The 17,130-nt window shown below is 42.7% G+C and overlaps 1 protein-coding gene across 17 annotated transcripts in view; it reads left to right on the top strand.

Moving 5' to 3' along the window:
• The window catches only part of HIVEP1 (HIVEP zinc finger 1), a 137,307-nt gene that overhangs the window by 114,353 nt on the left and 5,824 nt on the right, over positions 1-17,130 (top strand). For 16 of the 17 annotated variants that reach the window (XM_077785794.1, XM_021536522.3, XM_021536511.3 and 13 more), the window contains 2 exons: positions 3,430-3,947; positions 6,823-8,944. In XM_077785794.1, coding sequence (XP_077641920.1) covers positions 3,430-3,947; positions 6,823-7,971 — 1,667 coding nt within the window. In that variant the 3' untranslated portion in view covers positions 7,972-8,944. Of the gene's footprint in view, positions 1-3,429; positions 3,948-6,822; positions 8,945-10,674; positions 10,780-17,130 lie in introns of those variants that run through there. The other variant, XM_077785810.1, reaches the window with a different exon arrangement.

The raw sequence follows: 17,130 nt of genomic DNA, 5'->3' as shown, positions 1-17,130 counted from the left end.
TAGGTCACCCTTTAGATATGACACATGGAGAAGTCTTCAATATCTGTTACAGAGGCATCGAGGAAATCACAGAATATTCGGAGCTGAAGTGACCCACAAGGATCATTGCAGTCCAGCTCTTAGCCCTGCACAGCACCATCCCCAAGAGTCACACCATGTGTCCAAGAGCACTGTCCAAATGCTTCTTGAACTCTTTCAGGTTTGGTCCTGTGACCACTTCCCTGGGGAGTCTGTTCCAGTGCCCATCCACCCTCTGAGTGATATCTAATATCCCAATGCAATCCCAATCCCCTGACACAACCTCAGGCCATTCCTGTGTGTCCTGTCACTGGTCACCAGAGGGAAGTGATCAGTATCTGCCCCTCCTCTTCTCCTCACAAGGAAGTTGTAGCCTGCAATAAGGTCTCCCCTCAGTCTGCTCTTCTCCAGCCTGAACAGACCAAATTACCTCAGTCTCTCCTTGTAAGGCTTCCCCTCAAGGCCCTTCACCATCCTTGTGTCCCTCCTTTGGATGTTCTCTGACAGCTTGATATCCTTTTCATATTGTGGCACCCAAAACTGCCCCCAGCACTGGAGGTGAGGCCGCCCCAGCTCAGAGCAGAGCAGGACAATCCCCTCCCTTGCCTGCCTGGCCATGCTGTGCCTGGTGCCCCCAGGACAGGGTTGGCCCTCCTGGCTGCCAGGGCACTGCTGGCTCATGTTCAACTTGCCACTGATCAGGACCCCCAGGTCCCTTTCCATGGGGCTGCTTTCCAGCCTCTCATTCCCCAGTCTGTCCGTACATCCAGGGTTGTTCCGTCCAAGGTGCAGAATCCAGAACTTTCCTTTGTTGAATTCATACAGCTGGGGATTGTCTCTAATTTGTCTCTGCAGGGCCTCTTGGCCTTCAAAGGAGTCAGCAACTCCTCTCGCCTTTGTATCATCTGTGAACTTGCTCAGTGTCCTTTCCAGACGTGTATCCAAGTAATTTATGAAGATTTTGAGGAGCACAGGGCTGAGGATGGGGCCCTGTAGAACCCCACTAGTGACAGGTCACCAGTCAATGTCACCCCCTTCACTGTAACCCTTTGTGCCTGACCCATGAGCCATTTGTTCACCCATCACCTGAGGTGTGGCTTGTCCAGCCATGGGCTGGACATTTTATGCAGGAGGATTCTGTGAGAGACACTATCAATATCTTTACTGAAATCCAGAAAGGTTACAACAACTGGCTTCCCTTGGTCAACTGCTTGGCTTACCTTGCCATACAAGGAAGTCAGGTTTAATAAGCAGGACTGTCCTCCCATGAAGCTCTGCTGGCTGTGACTAATGGCTGTGTTGTCCTCCAGATGTTTTTCAATACCTCCTGGGATAATCCTCTCCATAGCTTTATCAGGCACAGAAATGAGACTGACTGGTCTTTAGTTTCTGGGGTCCTCTTTCTTGCCCTCCTTGAAAACTGGGACAACATTAGCCAGCTTTCAGTCATCAAGGACCTCTCCAGATTCCCAGGACTGCTCAAAAATTGAGACAGGCCTTGCGGTGACATCAGTGCTCTCAGTATTCTCATGTGAGTCCCACCAGACCCCATAGACTTTAGGCATCCAGCTGCAGCAGCAGTTCCCACACAACTTCAGAGTCGACTGGGAGTTTATCATTCTCACAGCCATAGTCCTCCAGCTCAGGGTGCTGGAACCCTCCTAGGTTGTCACTGGTATTGAAGGCAGAGGTAGTTGTTTCCATTCAGAAATAAAACATATGTAGATGTTTCAACACTTTAGATACGTTTGCTTTGGAAGTTACTGAAAAAAACACTGTTTATATGAAGAATAGAAACGACAGAATTACAGAGAAAAAAAATACCAAAAACATTTAGTCAGTCCACATGTTATTGTTAATAATATCTTTAACAATCATACTTGCCATAATTTTGGAATGGAAGTTAATGAATTAATTTTTCCACTAAAATGTATTTTCTATTTTTAACAGTTTTGTCTGTGGATGAGAATTATAAATTAAGACTATTTAAAAGTCTGATAAATATTTTTGTTAGGATCATTCCAATGACCTGGAGGATTTGGGGTATTTTTAATAACGTCAGACATGTTCACATCTGCTGTAGTAAATGTAGGAAATATAGTTTCCATATTTAGCTAATGTACAAATTATTGTGTAGGCAAAGAGGGGGAAAGTCATTACAGATGGATTTTTTAAAAGAAGCTATTAATTCCCAATTGCATTGCTCATTTGAAACCATAAAGGCTTAATATGGTGGGTAACTTACTGAAAGGTAGCTCAGTTAAACTCATTTATTTTATCTGGAGTTCAAAATGTTTGTTTTGATTTTGGTAACTTAGCAGCCTGAAGTATAGGCAGTATATTCAAATTCTTTTAAGGGTCTGATTTTTTTCAGAATTGTTCATTTTGATGGTAAGTTGTGTAGATTTCTCTAGAACAGCATCTTTGAGATTTTATCTAACCAGACATTTTTGGTTTTACAGAGCCAAATGATTTTTATGCAGATATGTTTTTTGGACAGCTCAAGAGACAGACCTTTAATCAAATACAAAATATTAATGTATTCAAAGCATTTTGTCTTTTATAAAATATGATCCCAGACAGTCTGGCTTTGAATCAGACATAGCAGATGGGATTTTCTGTCGCTTTACTAAAGATGACTCTATTTCCAAGTTAGATACAAAAGAAGGTGAAAAGCTGCAGTAGAACTGTATTTTATAGTGAAATTTACCCCTAGACAGAGGTTTGGCTGTAAGGAGGGCTTCTTTATGCAAACAAAGATTCATAGGTAAGTTTTGATACAATTAATGCTTTCTTGGTTCCTAGGACATCTTGGGTAATTTTTTAATAAACCTTTCAAAACATTAGTGAAGTAAAGAAATCTAGTAAGATCTAATTTTGGTCTCTTTTGCCTGTTAACAAGACAGATTCTTGACTAACAGCCTCAAGTCTTTGTGTTTGCATCCTTCAAAAACCTTTGCAGCCGTGATTCATATTAGGTACAAGGACACCCACTTATGAGTCAGAACTATCCAGAGAATATCCCACCGCTAAGGTTGACAGACCAGCCCCACATGTCAGCACTGGGAACCTAATGAACCAGGAATCTGCTCACTGCTTCCTGAGCAGAAGAGTGAAGGGTAACTTTGAGCAAATGGTTACAAACGGCATTGAGGAAAATGGCCAAATCCAAAAGGTTAAAAACAATATAGAAACAGAAGATGAAAGATTATATAGCTGTACAGTTAAATATGTAAGCTGGAAAAAAATAAAAACCAAAATGTAAGTCTTCCTTGTTGCTTTGATGCAATGTGGCGTGAGTGGAAAATACATGTGCCATGTGGTTTTTTTGGTGGTTTTAGTTGTTGTCTCTTGCTTCCTTCTTAGTCCAGGGCCTTCATTGTCTTAACTTCTACTTCCCCACTTTTGCAGGTGAGAAGCAAAGATTTGGCTATGACCGGTCAGGATATGATGTGGAGGAGTCTGATGGTGGTGATGAAGATGAAAATGACAATGAGGACGATGATGAAGACAGCCAGGCTGAGTCAGTGCTATCCACCACGCCCTCGGTGACGGCCAGCCCCCAGCACCACCCCTCTCGCCACGGCCTGCAGGATGCCACCAGCACCGACGACGACATCAGGCTTCCAGACTGCTTCACTGGGGCGCACACGGACTCGATGGACGGTCTCCCAAAAGCGCTGCTGACCAAGATGACTGTCCTTAGCACGGTGCAGTCAGTCAGCAGGACCTCCAGGTCGCCAGCAGAATCCACCCATCAGGAAGCACATGAGGACAAAGCCCAGGAGAGAGGAGTGGGTCCCTGTGGTGCTGATGTGGTACTGACGGACATTGCTCCTGCATCTCCAGGTCGCCAGATGTCTGTGGATTATCCTGATCCAGATACAGCCTTGGGCCACTCCTTAATATCAACTACAGCTCTTACAAAGGTAGGAGTGTCTAAAACCAGGGAAAAAGTAGGATTTAAAGTCCTCCTTCTAAAAATATCTTTTTGGAGATTTTTCAAAGAACAAAATGTTTGTCTTTCCCTTCATGCTTGGTGATGAGTCTTTCAGAAGATTTAAAATTAGTCCAAGCTCAAATATATAGGACTGTAGACACAAGGATGTTGTAGGAGCATTGCTTTTCAAATTCTTAAATTTGGTTGTATTCTTCCTGAAAGGTTTAATTGTAATATAGTCATTTCAGCTAATGTTTGGAGCTAGTAGATTGTATTACAAATCAGAAGGAAATAACAAATACATAACATGAACATATGGTGGTGGTTATGTTTTCTGGGGAAAGTGATAGAATTCAACAATCATTTCACTCTGAAATATGATGATACAATCATGGGTAATTCCAAAGGGAAATTAATCTAGTCCCAAAGTTTTTTGCCTTATCACTAAAAAAAATGGTGCAATTGTTTATCTATCCTCCAAATATGCTTAGTAGTAGAATTAGAAAGAGCACCAGATGTTCAAGGAGACTAGGAGATTGCCCTTGCACAGTAACAAAAGCAGAGATGAACACAGGACTGAGACCTGAGTTCCCAGTGCTCTCAGCTTTTGTCCAAGCTGAAAGAAGACTTTAATTAGAAAAGGATGTATTTTGCCCATGTACGTGTCAGACATGGATTTTCAAAGCATGTGCAAAAAGATGAGATCAGTCTGTGTGCAGGTCTGTGGGAGCATTCAGTAATTTTGGCAACTGTGTTTTTTTAAAACTGTGCCCATGAAATCACAGAGGGAAGTGGCTGGCAGCTACTGAGCCTTTTTCAATTCAGCAATGGCTTTAATAGACTGTGATGGGGATGGTAGAAGTCGCCATACTGACCCTAAAGATAGCTTTTGGAATTTTTAATTCTTGCTACAGACCATGAAGGCATTCGAGCTTTTCAGAGTAATGGTCAAAAAAAATGAGATGCACAGTAGTTTAATTAAAGGGGTAGTCAAAGCACTGCCTTCTCCATGATGAATGTAATATTTAGAAATATTATATAGAACCAATTAATCATTTAGGTTGGAAAAAAATCTTGAGATCATCAAGCCCAAGCCTAAACCTAAATGCCTGCAGTTACTGAAAAAAATGTAGCAGAAAATTTTCAAAAGCATAAAAAGTAAAAATTTCAATCTGTTTTAAGTACTTAGTGGCTTGTTTTTTTCTTTGAAAATTTACAATACTAGATTTATTTTTTACACAGTTTGAGATAGCAAACTCTTGACACGGAGAAACAGTAAAAATTATTGCTGAATTTTATTGTTTGACACAGGTTCATCCCTGCTTGTAGGAACTGTGAGTTCATGTGGCAAATATAAATTGGAGTGAGTTTGTAATATGACAGAGAATAAAATTAAGTGGTCTCTGATTGCTGTGTATACCTGCCATAAAATGGGAAGGGTCCTAGTATTTGGAGTTTAGGTTCCATTGTTGCCAGTGGATACCAGAAGACACTTAACTGAGTGTACTTCTTCATTAAATAAAACCAGTGAAGCCTCAGGCAAATATTCATGCAAGTAAAAATGTTGAACGGTATTCATTTATATATCTCTAATAATTGTCTACATTAATATATTAAAAAAAAAAATAGAAGGTATGTAAGTAATACGAGGAAGTAATTCCTTTCCAGATTTTCTTTTCCTTTCCCAGACCAAAAGAAGCATCAGCTTTATGTCTCCAGTGGTTAATCTACATTCTGTTTCTGTTGTGAATGGCTGTGGATCCCAGTTCTTGCACTCAAGAAAAGGAGTCTGCATAGCTCAGGAAGGCTGTTGTACATTCCTTTGAAAGCATCCATACCAGCTTATCAGGATCTCTTGTGAGGTGTCAGTTCTGAGAACATGTTGACTTCTTTCTCACACCCATCTTCTCATTTAGACAGAACGGCATTGCATAGCTGCTTAAACATATTCTCCCTTTGCCAATACATTTTCTATGAGCAGATTTCAAAAGCATTTCTGTCTGGTTTTGAGTTTTTTGCTTGCTCTAGAGAATTTTTGAGAGTCAGGACTGTAAAAACTAAGTAAGGTTGCACCAGTGTGTGTGCATATGTGTGTGTGTGTGTGATGAATGTGCCAAAAATGAAAAGATAACCATGAGATCACAATTGCACTTTCAGACCACTCATTTTAGGAGGTTCTAGGAAAGGAGTTGCAAGCCTTGGCAGTAATAGGCTGTAGGAGAAGAAAAGGGAGGATAAAAACAGCATTATAAATCCAGGTGTGTGCACCAAATCACAGGGAGCTGAGGCAGCAATGGGATGTGGATCCCACATCTCACTCCAGTATCCACCCATCACCTCCACCTCTGCAGAAGCTGTAGTTGTCAGCCATCTCCTGTCATTGTCTACCCTGTCTGTCACATTAGAAGCACCTATGACAAATGTGCCTGACGTTGCCTCTGCCTGCTGGAGGCTGTAATGCCTTCAGGAGAGGATCCCAGTGCATCAAAAATGCCAGCTTATGCTTATTTAACCTTCTTGCCTGAGGTGATTTCCACATAAAGCAGTTCTCCAAAGTCTTCTTGCCACATAAAATACATGTGCAAAAGATACTCAGCAATGTTTTTGAGCGCTAGTGTTTGAGAGAAATTAAGCAAGGGTAATTAGGAGAGGAAAATGCAATTAGTGAGTGAGGAAGGAGGTGGAAAAAGAAAGGAAGGAAATCAGTTCATTGTTTAAGCTGAGCACGATATACTATGAACCATTTTGGTGTTGTTCTTTCTTAAAAGGGGGCATGGGAAGCACTCCCAGCTCCCTCGTGTTTTTACGTCGCTGAAGGGCAGTGGTGGCTGCCACACTAACACGCCTGTATTGTTCTATCCCAGAGTACACCCTCCATCAGCTCGCCGTCCTCGCTGGCAGACCACAGCATGCTGACGACAGCGCCGTCACCCTACACCGAAATCCCGGAGGAGAAGCCAGGTGGCGAGCCGAGAGCTCCCCAGACTCACCTCTTCAGCCACCTGCCCCTGCACTCGCAGCGGCAAGCCAAGGCTCCCTACAGCATGGTGCCGGTCGGGGGCATCCAGGTGGTCCCTGCCGGCCTAGCTACCTACTCCACCTTCGTTCCCATCCAGGCGGGGCCCGTGCAGCTCACTATCCCAGCTGTGAGCGTCATTCACAGAACTACCAGCGCCCTGGGCGAGACGGGCGGCACGGCCGCCGGCACCACCACGAATCCCATGGGAGTCGCCGAGGTGAATGGCGTGGTGCCGTGCATTCCCATCGGCCAGGTGAGCGTGCCGGGCATTCAGGGGCTCGGCACGCCCAGCCTGCAGCCTCTGCCGCCGCTGGGCATGGAGACAGTCAACATCCTGGGCCTGGCAAACACCAACATCGCCCCGCAGATGCGCCCGCCGGGAATTACCCTCAATGCCGTGGGCCTCCAGGTGCTGGCAGCTGGCGCGGCCCCGCAGGGCACCCCCAGCCCGCAGGGACACCTTCCCGGCCTGCAGATCCTGAACATCGCCCTGCCCACCCTCATCCCCTCCGTCAGCCCCGCCAGCGCCGAGGGGCACGGCGCCTCTGAGGCACCCACCGCAGGCTCCAAAGCCGGCGAGGTCCAGCCGGAGCCAGCTCCTGTCGGCTTCCCCACGGCCGAGGCTGGCCAGGCCGGGCGGGATGCTTCTCCTCAGGCAGTGGCTGGCAGCCAGCGGTGCACAGGGAAGAGCCATCCCGAGCCCACCCCGGTGACCAACCCCGCTGGTCCCAGGAAGGCTGATCCTGAAAAGACTGACCTCGCAAACCCCAGCAAGCCAAAGCGTGACCTCCCTGCCCTCCAGGTGAAGAGAGCTGCTCCTGCAGAGCCCCGCTCCAAGGTGAATCCCAACGCATTAACCAAGTCCCCAGTGCACCGAACTGTCACCCCGGACAGACAGGTGCCCAGGCCAGCCGCCCCGCCCCAGCGGCAAAACACGATGCAGTTTAGCGATGGCAGCAGTGACGATGAGGATAGACTTGTAATAGCAACCTAGGTTTTGTTTTTCATTGTGTTTTTATTTTTAGAGTTTTTTGGGTTTTTTTTAATAACACTTGCAGGTTTCTTTGCAAACCTTCCTTTCCTTAAAGCACATTTTTCTGACACAAACCCATTACTAATCTTCGTGCAATCATGAACTCTTGACCAATAATTGTTGTTTCTTGTCAGCTCCAGCCATTTTTGTACATGTTGTATAGACGATTGTGCCTTTTTGGAGTTTTATGTTTAGAAACCTGTACAGATTGTTGAATATATATATATAACATATATATATATAAAATATGTATATTAAAACCAGGTAGTTGCTTGTGTTTAGTAAGTAAACATCCTATGTCAGATAAATAAAGGATTAAATTATATGTTGCACTGTTAAATGTAAATTTTTATGGCTGTGGGACAAAGTTTCTGTGTACAGATCTAGTATGTAAAACTCCATATTTATTGTATCCATATTAGTCTTGGAAAAGGGTCTGTCCATCTTTCTTGTGTAAGACGGTAGCTTTACACTTCAAAGAGAAATACAGTATCTGTGTTACAAAATATTACAGTAAAATTTTGTTTACTGACTTTACCATTGCTTATGTTGTGCCTTCTTGATGCAGTCCAGTAGCTAGAGAGGTGCTTGACTCATTCCTTTCAGTGTCCTTCCAGCTGGTTCAGCTTGAAAGGATCTGGTGGTGGTAAAAGCCCCTGTGGTCACCTGCCATGGGAGAGAGAGTAACTCTTTGGGCTTTACTTGAAATAAAATCTTCCATTTCAAAACATCCAGCAATTGCAGAGTGGGGAGGAAGTCCCTCAGCTTTCCATAGAGCAAGCATCCAATCCACCTCGTGTTTTTTTCCTAACTAAAATTTGAAGATTTGTCAGAGGGAAAATGGCAAAAGGGTCACAATGAAATATTTTTTTATTTGTAATCTTGAACTATAAAATCACTTTTTACTGACATTAAAATGTTGTTACACAAGAAAGGAATAATTCTTTGTGTGTTAATTGCAAAATCCAAAATACAGTTGGTGAAAATGCCTCTACAGTAATGAGGGTTTGGCATTACTGATTACCATCAACTTCTTAGGAGACTGCGTTTCAGGAGATCTTCATTTACAGGTAGACAAAGCCATTTTCTCCCTAAATACAGTCTTACTCATGCAAGGAAAGAAGAAAGGACTAGAGGTTTTACACATACAGTTAATTTGCTGTTTTACCAACAAACCTGTCATATTGGGCATACAAAACCTGTCATATTGGGCATGGATGGGTCCTGGAATAATGAAATTTAACAGTCCTCTGTTTGCACGTAGTGAGAACAATGTAAATTATCACTGAATTGCTGAGGTGTTCCAACTGTGGCAGGAGACACATCTGACAAGTGACAGGGCTAGAAGTTTCAAATTGACTTGGGATTCATGCTGTAATTTTTAAGTAGAGTTGGTTTCCTGCTGTGTCCTTTTATCACGTTGTTACCAAAGTTTTTATAACCCCTTTAATAGCCAAATTCAACTAGGAAACTGGAAGGTGTAAATGAAAAGCATGATCATCTTGATGGAATTAACAAGGATGAACTCATATAAAACAACTGGAAGAAAAGGACAGGAAGCAAATCTGGAAAAAAAGGGAGCGAATTTGAATGTGAGCTGGGCTGCATTGTTCACAGATTAACTCCTGTATCCATCTCAAGGAAGTAATTTATACCTTGCACTGCTCATATTCAAAAGCAGCACTACCCTAGATCCATTTTTAACTTTACACTGTCTTTTGTACAGTATTCAGATTGTACTCATTACATTATTGCATTACAGAGTGTTGTAAAACTGTAGGCGATGTTGAATGAGCTTTATTAACTTCCAGAAAGAGCACTTCAGTACCAGAAATCCATTTCTATTACTCGTGATTATCAGCAATTGTACTAATCTAGCAATTAGGAACACACACACACTAGAAAGGGGAAATTACTCCTGTCTGTGACATGAATGTGCAGAGCCTCACTGAGGGCCCGAGCACCTGAACCATCAAGCACTCTCAACTCACACTGAGCTTAATGAGTTAAGAATCCTCGGCTCCACGCAGTGCCGGACTTCAAATTTGTGAGTGTCTTACGTGCAACCCCTGTGTGAAGTGTCACTGTGCATTTGTATGTTCTTTTTAGTGGTGTCAACATGTCTTGTACCGTTATCATTTTTACCTGTGTGAAATTATCCCAACCGGCCAAAGCTAGAACCAAAACATTGCTGTGTAACATGTGCTTTGAGAGCCTGAAGCTTTTTCTAATAGAATCAGGTGACAGTTTGCAGTTAATGAACTCAACACGTAACTTTCAGCTCCTTTGACATGGACACCTACCAACAAACTAGAGCTATGATGATTAAGTTGAGCATATTTGTCTAAAATATGACCAAAAAAAGACGAAAGAATTCAGATAGCTTTACAGCAAAGTAAAACTATCCAAAATTTTGAATGCTATCACTACTTATTACCATTTTCCTGAGTTTTATAAGGCAGCAGTGGGTAAGAAATTGCTGTTGCACATGCCCCTGAGTCCTGATTTTACTAAACTCCAGAGATTTACTGTATACACATCTTAAATATTTACTTGACGAGCAATTCGTGGTATTCTGCTCAGGATTAATTCCAGGAAGTCTCCAATTTAACAGAAAATTTAGCTTGGTGAATTGGGTGATTGCATCTGTCTTTTCTATTCTAGGTGTTTTGAAGACATCAAGGGCAAGAGATGGAAGCGTGTCTTGAAGAGTAAGAATGGCATAACAACAGCTATGTTAAAAAGAGGAATGTTAAGATGTGTCATTTGGTAAGTTCATTATAGGACAATAGGGAGAAAGGACCAAGAGAGTGGGCACTGATTCAGCCATAAGGACCAGAAAACGCGAGTTGCTTCTGGGGATGTAAAGCTGCAGGTCAAGGACAAATACTGAATCATCACTTAGCCAGGCAAAGCAGATAAGCCACATTTGAAGCAGGAACTCTACTATTAGCTGGTAGTTGCAGATATATCTGATGTTCACATCAAGGCTGGAGGAAATCAGTTTTGTTGAAGACTGTGGTCTTGAATATTACAGTTTCCCTTCCCTCTAGGATGTTTCCAAATGGATATTCCTTGAGTTGCCTCTACAGCTTGTGCAACAAGAAGAAACTAATTAGGAGTGTGACCAGACCTGATAGAACTCTGTAAACTCTGTACATCTCCTCTGTTAGTGCCTGTAACCAACACCTGTAAATATGTCAGCACACATGAGTGTCCTGTGTGAGCACAAGCCTGTGACTGCTGTGTTAGCAATTACATTTTCATTTTGATTTAATTAATTTTGTTTTAAATTGTGTTGTATCTTTTATTGTCTTGTCCAGAGTTATCAGTGATGAGGAAATCACATTCCCCTTGCCACAAGGATCCTTCTGTTCAAAGCAGTAGCAAACATCTCAGAAACCTGCCAGTACAGTATTATGCTGCTCTTCAGATGGTGTGAATTATCACAGCTGAATTGGAATAAATAACACCAGGCTGTTTACTCAGGGATCCGTTCTTAATGGCTGTCGGAAACCCTCTGGCAAATCCAGCACAGCTGTTTAAACATTAAAGGGCCAGAACAAGTGCTGCCCCTCAGTGTACCCAGGTACACTCTGGCATCTTCTCGCAAGGTATTCCCATTAGGAGGGTGCAAACAGGTGCCAGCTAAAGGCTGGGTACAAACACAACCAGAGTACAGTTACAGCACTGCCAGCTTCTGTGGGATCCGTGCAGATGCTTCTCTGTGATCTGCCAAAAGTCCTCACTAGAAAAAGAATCAGTGGCCAGTGGCCTGTAGCTCTTTCAACTAGACCTTACTTGGTTTCTCTTTGCAATACATGATGTTTGCTGGTGATGTGGGTATCTGATTTTGGAGGCAGCATGTCCATATAATAACAATAATAATGGGTTTGGAACATAAACTGTTTTAAATGTGTCTGTGTTTCCCTTGGGGCTCTAATAAGCTACAGCACAGCCTACCTGTCACTTCTTAGGTCAAGAACAAACCAGAGACAGATATGTGCAATGTCCTGGCCTCAGATCTCTTGACCTGTAGCATTACATCCCCAGATGCAACTCCCAGCTTCTGGACCACAGCTAAAATAAAGTACTCTGTAGGTGCAGGGATGCTCTGCTCTGCTTTGGTTACTGCTGCTACACACACCCTTCTCCCTTTCTTTCTCAAGTAATTTGCTGAGCTTCAGGTTGCTGTAAATTACGCCCCGAGGCTAGAGCAGCCCACATTTGGTCCATATCACCCAGTCCCCTGCCAGGAAGTCTGACAGCAGAGTTTTGCATACACATTCAAGTGCCCATCACATGCATTTAATCTCAGACAACCTATGTAAGCTGAACACAATATGGGCCACCTCAGAGCCAGAGATGTACCATGAAACAGGCATACCATGCCTTACACTTAGCTAAACATTTTGAATGCTTTCTTAACAGATTTTTCTTGCCTTGAGTTTACTGACATGTGGTTAAACAGAATATAAAATTAATTTGTCACTATATAACTTACTCCAGAAGTCTTCATTTTTTGCAAGATAATATTCACTAAGCTTTCATAAACACTGTCATTTAAACCTGTAAACTGCCCTTCAAACATGTGCTTAACACTGGGACAGTTTCATCAAAACAAAATAAAAAAATTTCAGTTTTAGCATGAGTGACTTGCCAAGAGCTATGGAAACCAAACAATCCACAAGCGAGAGTGCTCACTTAAGATACCTTCAGCTGACTTATCTGATGGGCCACTGCTTCATTGCTTTGGAATGATCCTCTGAGATGAGTATGACCATCTCCTCCTTTCCTTGCTTTCCTGGTTTTTCATGGGAGCAGAAAGTGTCACCCATCTTAGGTGACTTCTGGCCAGTCTCTAATTATGAATGTTACATTATGAATGACTAAAAAAAACATGGCTAGAATTGTCTTCCCATGTCTTAGGCAAATTTCTGTTCCCTGTATGGAGTCTCAGCACCTACAGATGGTCTTTTTAAATGATACCTAAAACACCAAAGACTTCACACTATTTCTGGCTTATATCTTTGAGGATAAGACCCCTGCCTTAGTTCTAGAGACTGCACTGCTGATTCTGTTACTGACTTAGGATGAAAACAAGCTACTTTAAAGTACTTCAAATTGATTATTAGGTAATTTTATATGGAATGTTCATGGGTGGATGAGCATACAGCAACAAGGGTGTTAGAGCTTCTAACTCATTGATTTGATGTTCATGTTTTGTTCCAGGAATGTTAAATCATGAAAAAAAAAAAAGTGTTGTTGCCATTTATGTTTGTACATTTCTCCTCTTTATACTGAACAGACTAGTCAAAATGTTAGGAGGTGACTAGTGATTTTCAGATATTCCATGAGATCTAAGGAAACCATGCTAGCTGAAAGATGGCAAGGCTTTACATTCCGATGGTTCAGTCATGGAAACAAAACTTAGAGTTCTAAGATGAGTCAATTAGCTAGGCATGCTTAGTTTTCTTTGGTAATTGTAGACTTGTTTTCCCCAATAAGGTCAAATGTTAAGGCTTGTTTGGTTTTGTGGCCGTGCTCTTTAGTGTATTTGAAATCCATTACCATGCATGAGGCATTTGTGCTGGAAATGGGCTAACTGAAGGCTGTTTGTAAAGTTAAATGCCCCCAGCATTTCCTCTTTTTGTTGAGTTTAGGCAGTTACAACATCCCTTTGGGCTTCAGGAGTTCCATTTGCAGGTCTGAGGTGTTTTGGTGCTTGTACCTAAATATCTTAGGGTAGGATTCCTCCTTCTGAGAAAGAGAGCATATGACACACGTGAAAGTTCCATCTCATATAATAAATAATAAGCACTCCATTAAAATCACTGACCACTAAGAGCCGTTTGCCACTCCAGATCCAGGTATGGAAGTGAGTTTAGAGCCACTTGTTGGCACAGCTCTCATCCCCATTGCAGCCCCACTTTCATGAGGGGTTTTTCACAGAGTGCCTGTGGAAGGCAAGAGCAATCCTTGGACATGAACTTGCAGTGTGGGACACAGCACGGAGGGAGCATCACCAAGAACATCCACTCACCTCCCACGAGCACAAGGACAAGGTGCACAAGTAGGGATTTTGCTCAGTGCTGGGCCTTTTGCAGGAGCAGATTTTGGAAAAGGAGTTTGCATCGTTGCAGGAGGGTTGGAATATATGACCTTTAAAAGATCCCTTCCAACTCAAACATGATTTTATGAACAGGACCTACTCAGACCTGAAGCACTTGAGTGGAAAGCCATCACCTTGAGATTTAACCCTTCCCATCCGTTATGATCAAGGCAAATCAAGTCAAAATTAAAAGGCATCTTTTGACAGAAATTGTTGACTAATCAAGGAATTTTGACAAGAAGCCAAAATTCCCTGTTCTAATGGAACATTGCTGCATTCCCTGATTCTGTTAATGCTCAAACATTCCCCAGCCTGAACAGCTGCCTTTCTGGCACCTAGCTGTTCTGCTCAGGATCTAACAAAGCAGTATCCTTCAGGAACACTATGTCCAGAGTGATCATACTCTTTGTACAATCCAATTGTAAGGGCTTCATCCTGAACACGTGAGCATGAGGAGGAGGAGATGGTGCTGCCCATTTCTTCTATGCTCAGCTACCAACACCGCAGTGGTGGCAGTCTCTGCCACCAAGAGGTGCCAGGGAAGATGCAGTCACCATCCTCTAGTGCAGCACCAGCTCCCTCCTCATGAGCCAGGGCCTACACAGCAAGGGAGGTGATGTCCCTCAGGTCCCTGGGTGAACGGGCACCTTCATTAATTACACTTCCTTCCCAGGAGGCTGCTCCAAGCTCCTCTGCTCTGGCCAGGCCAGCTGCAGGCACTCGCTGGCTGAAACGAGGCCAGGAGAGAAGAAAGAGGGAAATATAAACCAAGCTGCAAGACAGAGCAAGCCAGGGAGAGCATGGCATTGTAACCAGGCTGTTGGGCTGTTTGGGCACAGGAAGGCACCTCTTGTATTTCAGACCTCTTAGGTATGTCTCTGCTTTGCAAAAACAGTCTGGGTGCCAGAACAGAAGAAAATGTTGAAACAATGCCTCTTCGCAAAACAGAAGTCACGTTTTCATCTGGACACCACAGTTTTGCTCCACCAAAAAATCAAGTGGGTGGTTCAGAAACCATTTTTGACAGCTAGAGATTTAAATTGTGTTTCTCTCTTTGTTTATTCCCACACCTATAATGATCAGTGATGTTTTTCTTATTTACAGTGTTTCAGAGCAAGAGCTCACATATCTAATGCTGATTAATTCTGCTGGACTGAGCAACTGGCTCCCCTGTGGATATCCTGTTTTCCTGTGAATCATCAGTCCTTCTTGAGACGTCTTCCAACTCAGATCAAAGGTCCCAAATGTATTAGATATGAAGACATCAGACAGCTCTAACAGATTAGAAAAGACACACACAAAGAAATGTGTCCCGGCTTCTTCTTCCTGTCCTGCTGAAAACTGGCACAGTGAACACAATCCTGAGCTCTTGTCATAAAAAGTAGAAAGACAAAAAGAAAAATGGAGAGAGACTTTGGGAATGTAGTTTGTCCAAAGATTTCTGCAAATTGCCCTTTCTAGGTATTTGCACTTTTGTACTTTCTTAGTTCTCCCTTGAAGGTGGGAACTTCTCAGGCTAGATTCTCATCTGATGGAAAAGGACATCCATGAGCTTCAGCAAGATCTGCACCAACTGTGTCAGCAGAGGACTTGGGATTATTCCTTTAGGCACTGAGCCTTGCCTACAAACACAAAAATTAAAGGAACATGAACACCTGTGGTCTGTTTTTTTCAAGTTTATGTAGGCTGCTGCATCCTCCATGGTTTTATTCAATTTTCTATATAGCTCCATGAACAACTGAAAGGGTCCTGTACCAGTGAAATGCCAAAACCTGAGGTCATGAGGTCAAACTAGATTATCTTAATAGTATCTTCTCCTCTTGCAATCTTTGCACACAGGTTTTATCTGATAAAGGAGTTAAAGTCTTTATTTCAGCAATGTTTGATCTTGAAGATTACACAAATAATTAGTCTTTTAAGCTTCTGAGCTTTTTTTTTTAATAGAATTTTAAACTTTCCTTTTAATGGATGCCTTTTAATCCTTATGTTTAAGTGTAAGAGCCATGCTTGATCTAAGATGACAGACAATGTGTTTGGATAGTCAGAAGGCCATTTTTATGGGTGTGTTTGAACAATGCATTGTGTTTTTTTCCAGAAGCTCTTCCTCCAATCAGTGGAAAGAGCTGACTGAGGGACCAGAGGACAGTCTTTTGCTGTCATTAAGCTCATATCAAAGAAGATAGAATGTGCTGCTCTTACATCTTAGAGTGGACTCTGCCAGGCTTTTTTTTTATCCTAAACTTCTAACTCTTCTTGTACCCTTCTGCACTGGAGGGGAAAAGAAACCCTTTTAACCTTATGCACTGTGAATACTCTCTTGAAGGTAGTGGAGGAAAGAATACCCAGCAGGAATACACTCTGCAAACACTCAGCAAAGTCATTAGATCTGCATATTTTTAATCAATGAGGTCTTGTCAAAATAAAGGGTGGTGGTTTTTATCCAGACTGGTTTTTGTCCAAGTCCCTGGGTGGGGTTCAGCTGTTTATGTTTTCTTTGAGGAAAAATGTCCTCAAAGTCTGGTGCTGAGTTGTTCTTTGCCTCCAAAAAAAAACCCCACTGTGGGAGTATCAGCATATGGCAGGGTTGTTAGAGGCATGTGAACTGAGCCTGGAGTTTGCCCCTTGATGCAGCTCAGGTATCCATCAGGGCCACTGCAACCACCCAAAGGAGGTGGGACTGGATTTAAAGGAATTGGGACCAAATGACATGAAAAATGCAAACTTCTGCATAGAAACAGAAACCTCACTGCCCATTCCTGAGGACAAATGGATAATCTTTTTTATTTTCAGTATCAGTGGAATTTTTGTTGTTTTCATTACCTTCTCCTTTTAACTGGACCCATGTATGCAATACACATGTACTTAGAAATGCACTGGAAATAGTGATGGGTGACATCCTTTTACAGCATTTGAAAGAGGGGGGCAATTGTTGGTATGTCCAATCTGGGAAGCAGTAGGAATACCACAGCCTGTGCTTGAGACTTTGCTAAGCATGTAGGACATTAAAG

This window comes from Lonchura striata, chromosome 1, assembly GCF_046129695.1.
Source record: "Lonchura striata isolate bLonStr1 chromosome 1, bLonStr1.mat, whole genome shotgun sequence".
Taxonomy (NCBI): domain Eukaryota; kingdom Metazoa; phylum Chordata; class Aves; order Passeriformes; family Estrildidae; genus Lonchura; species Lonchura striata.
Note: the sequence above shows the minus strand (reverse complement) of the source record. Positions and strands in the feature narration are given on the sequence as shown.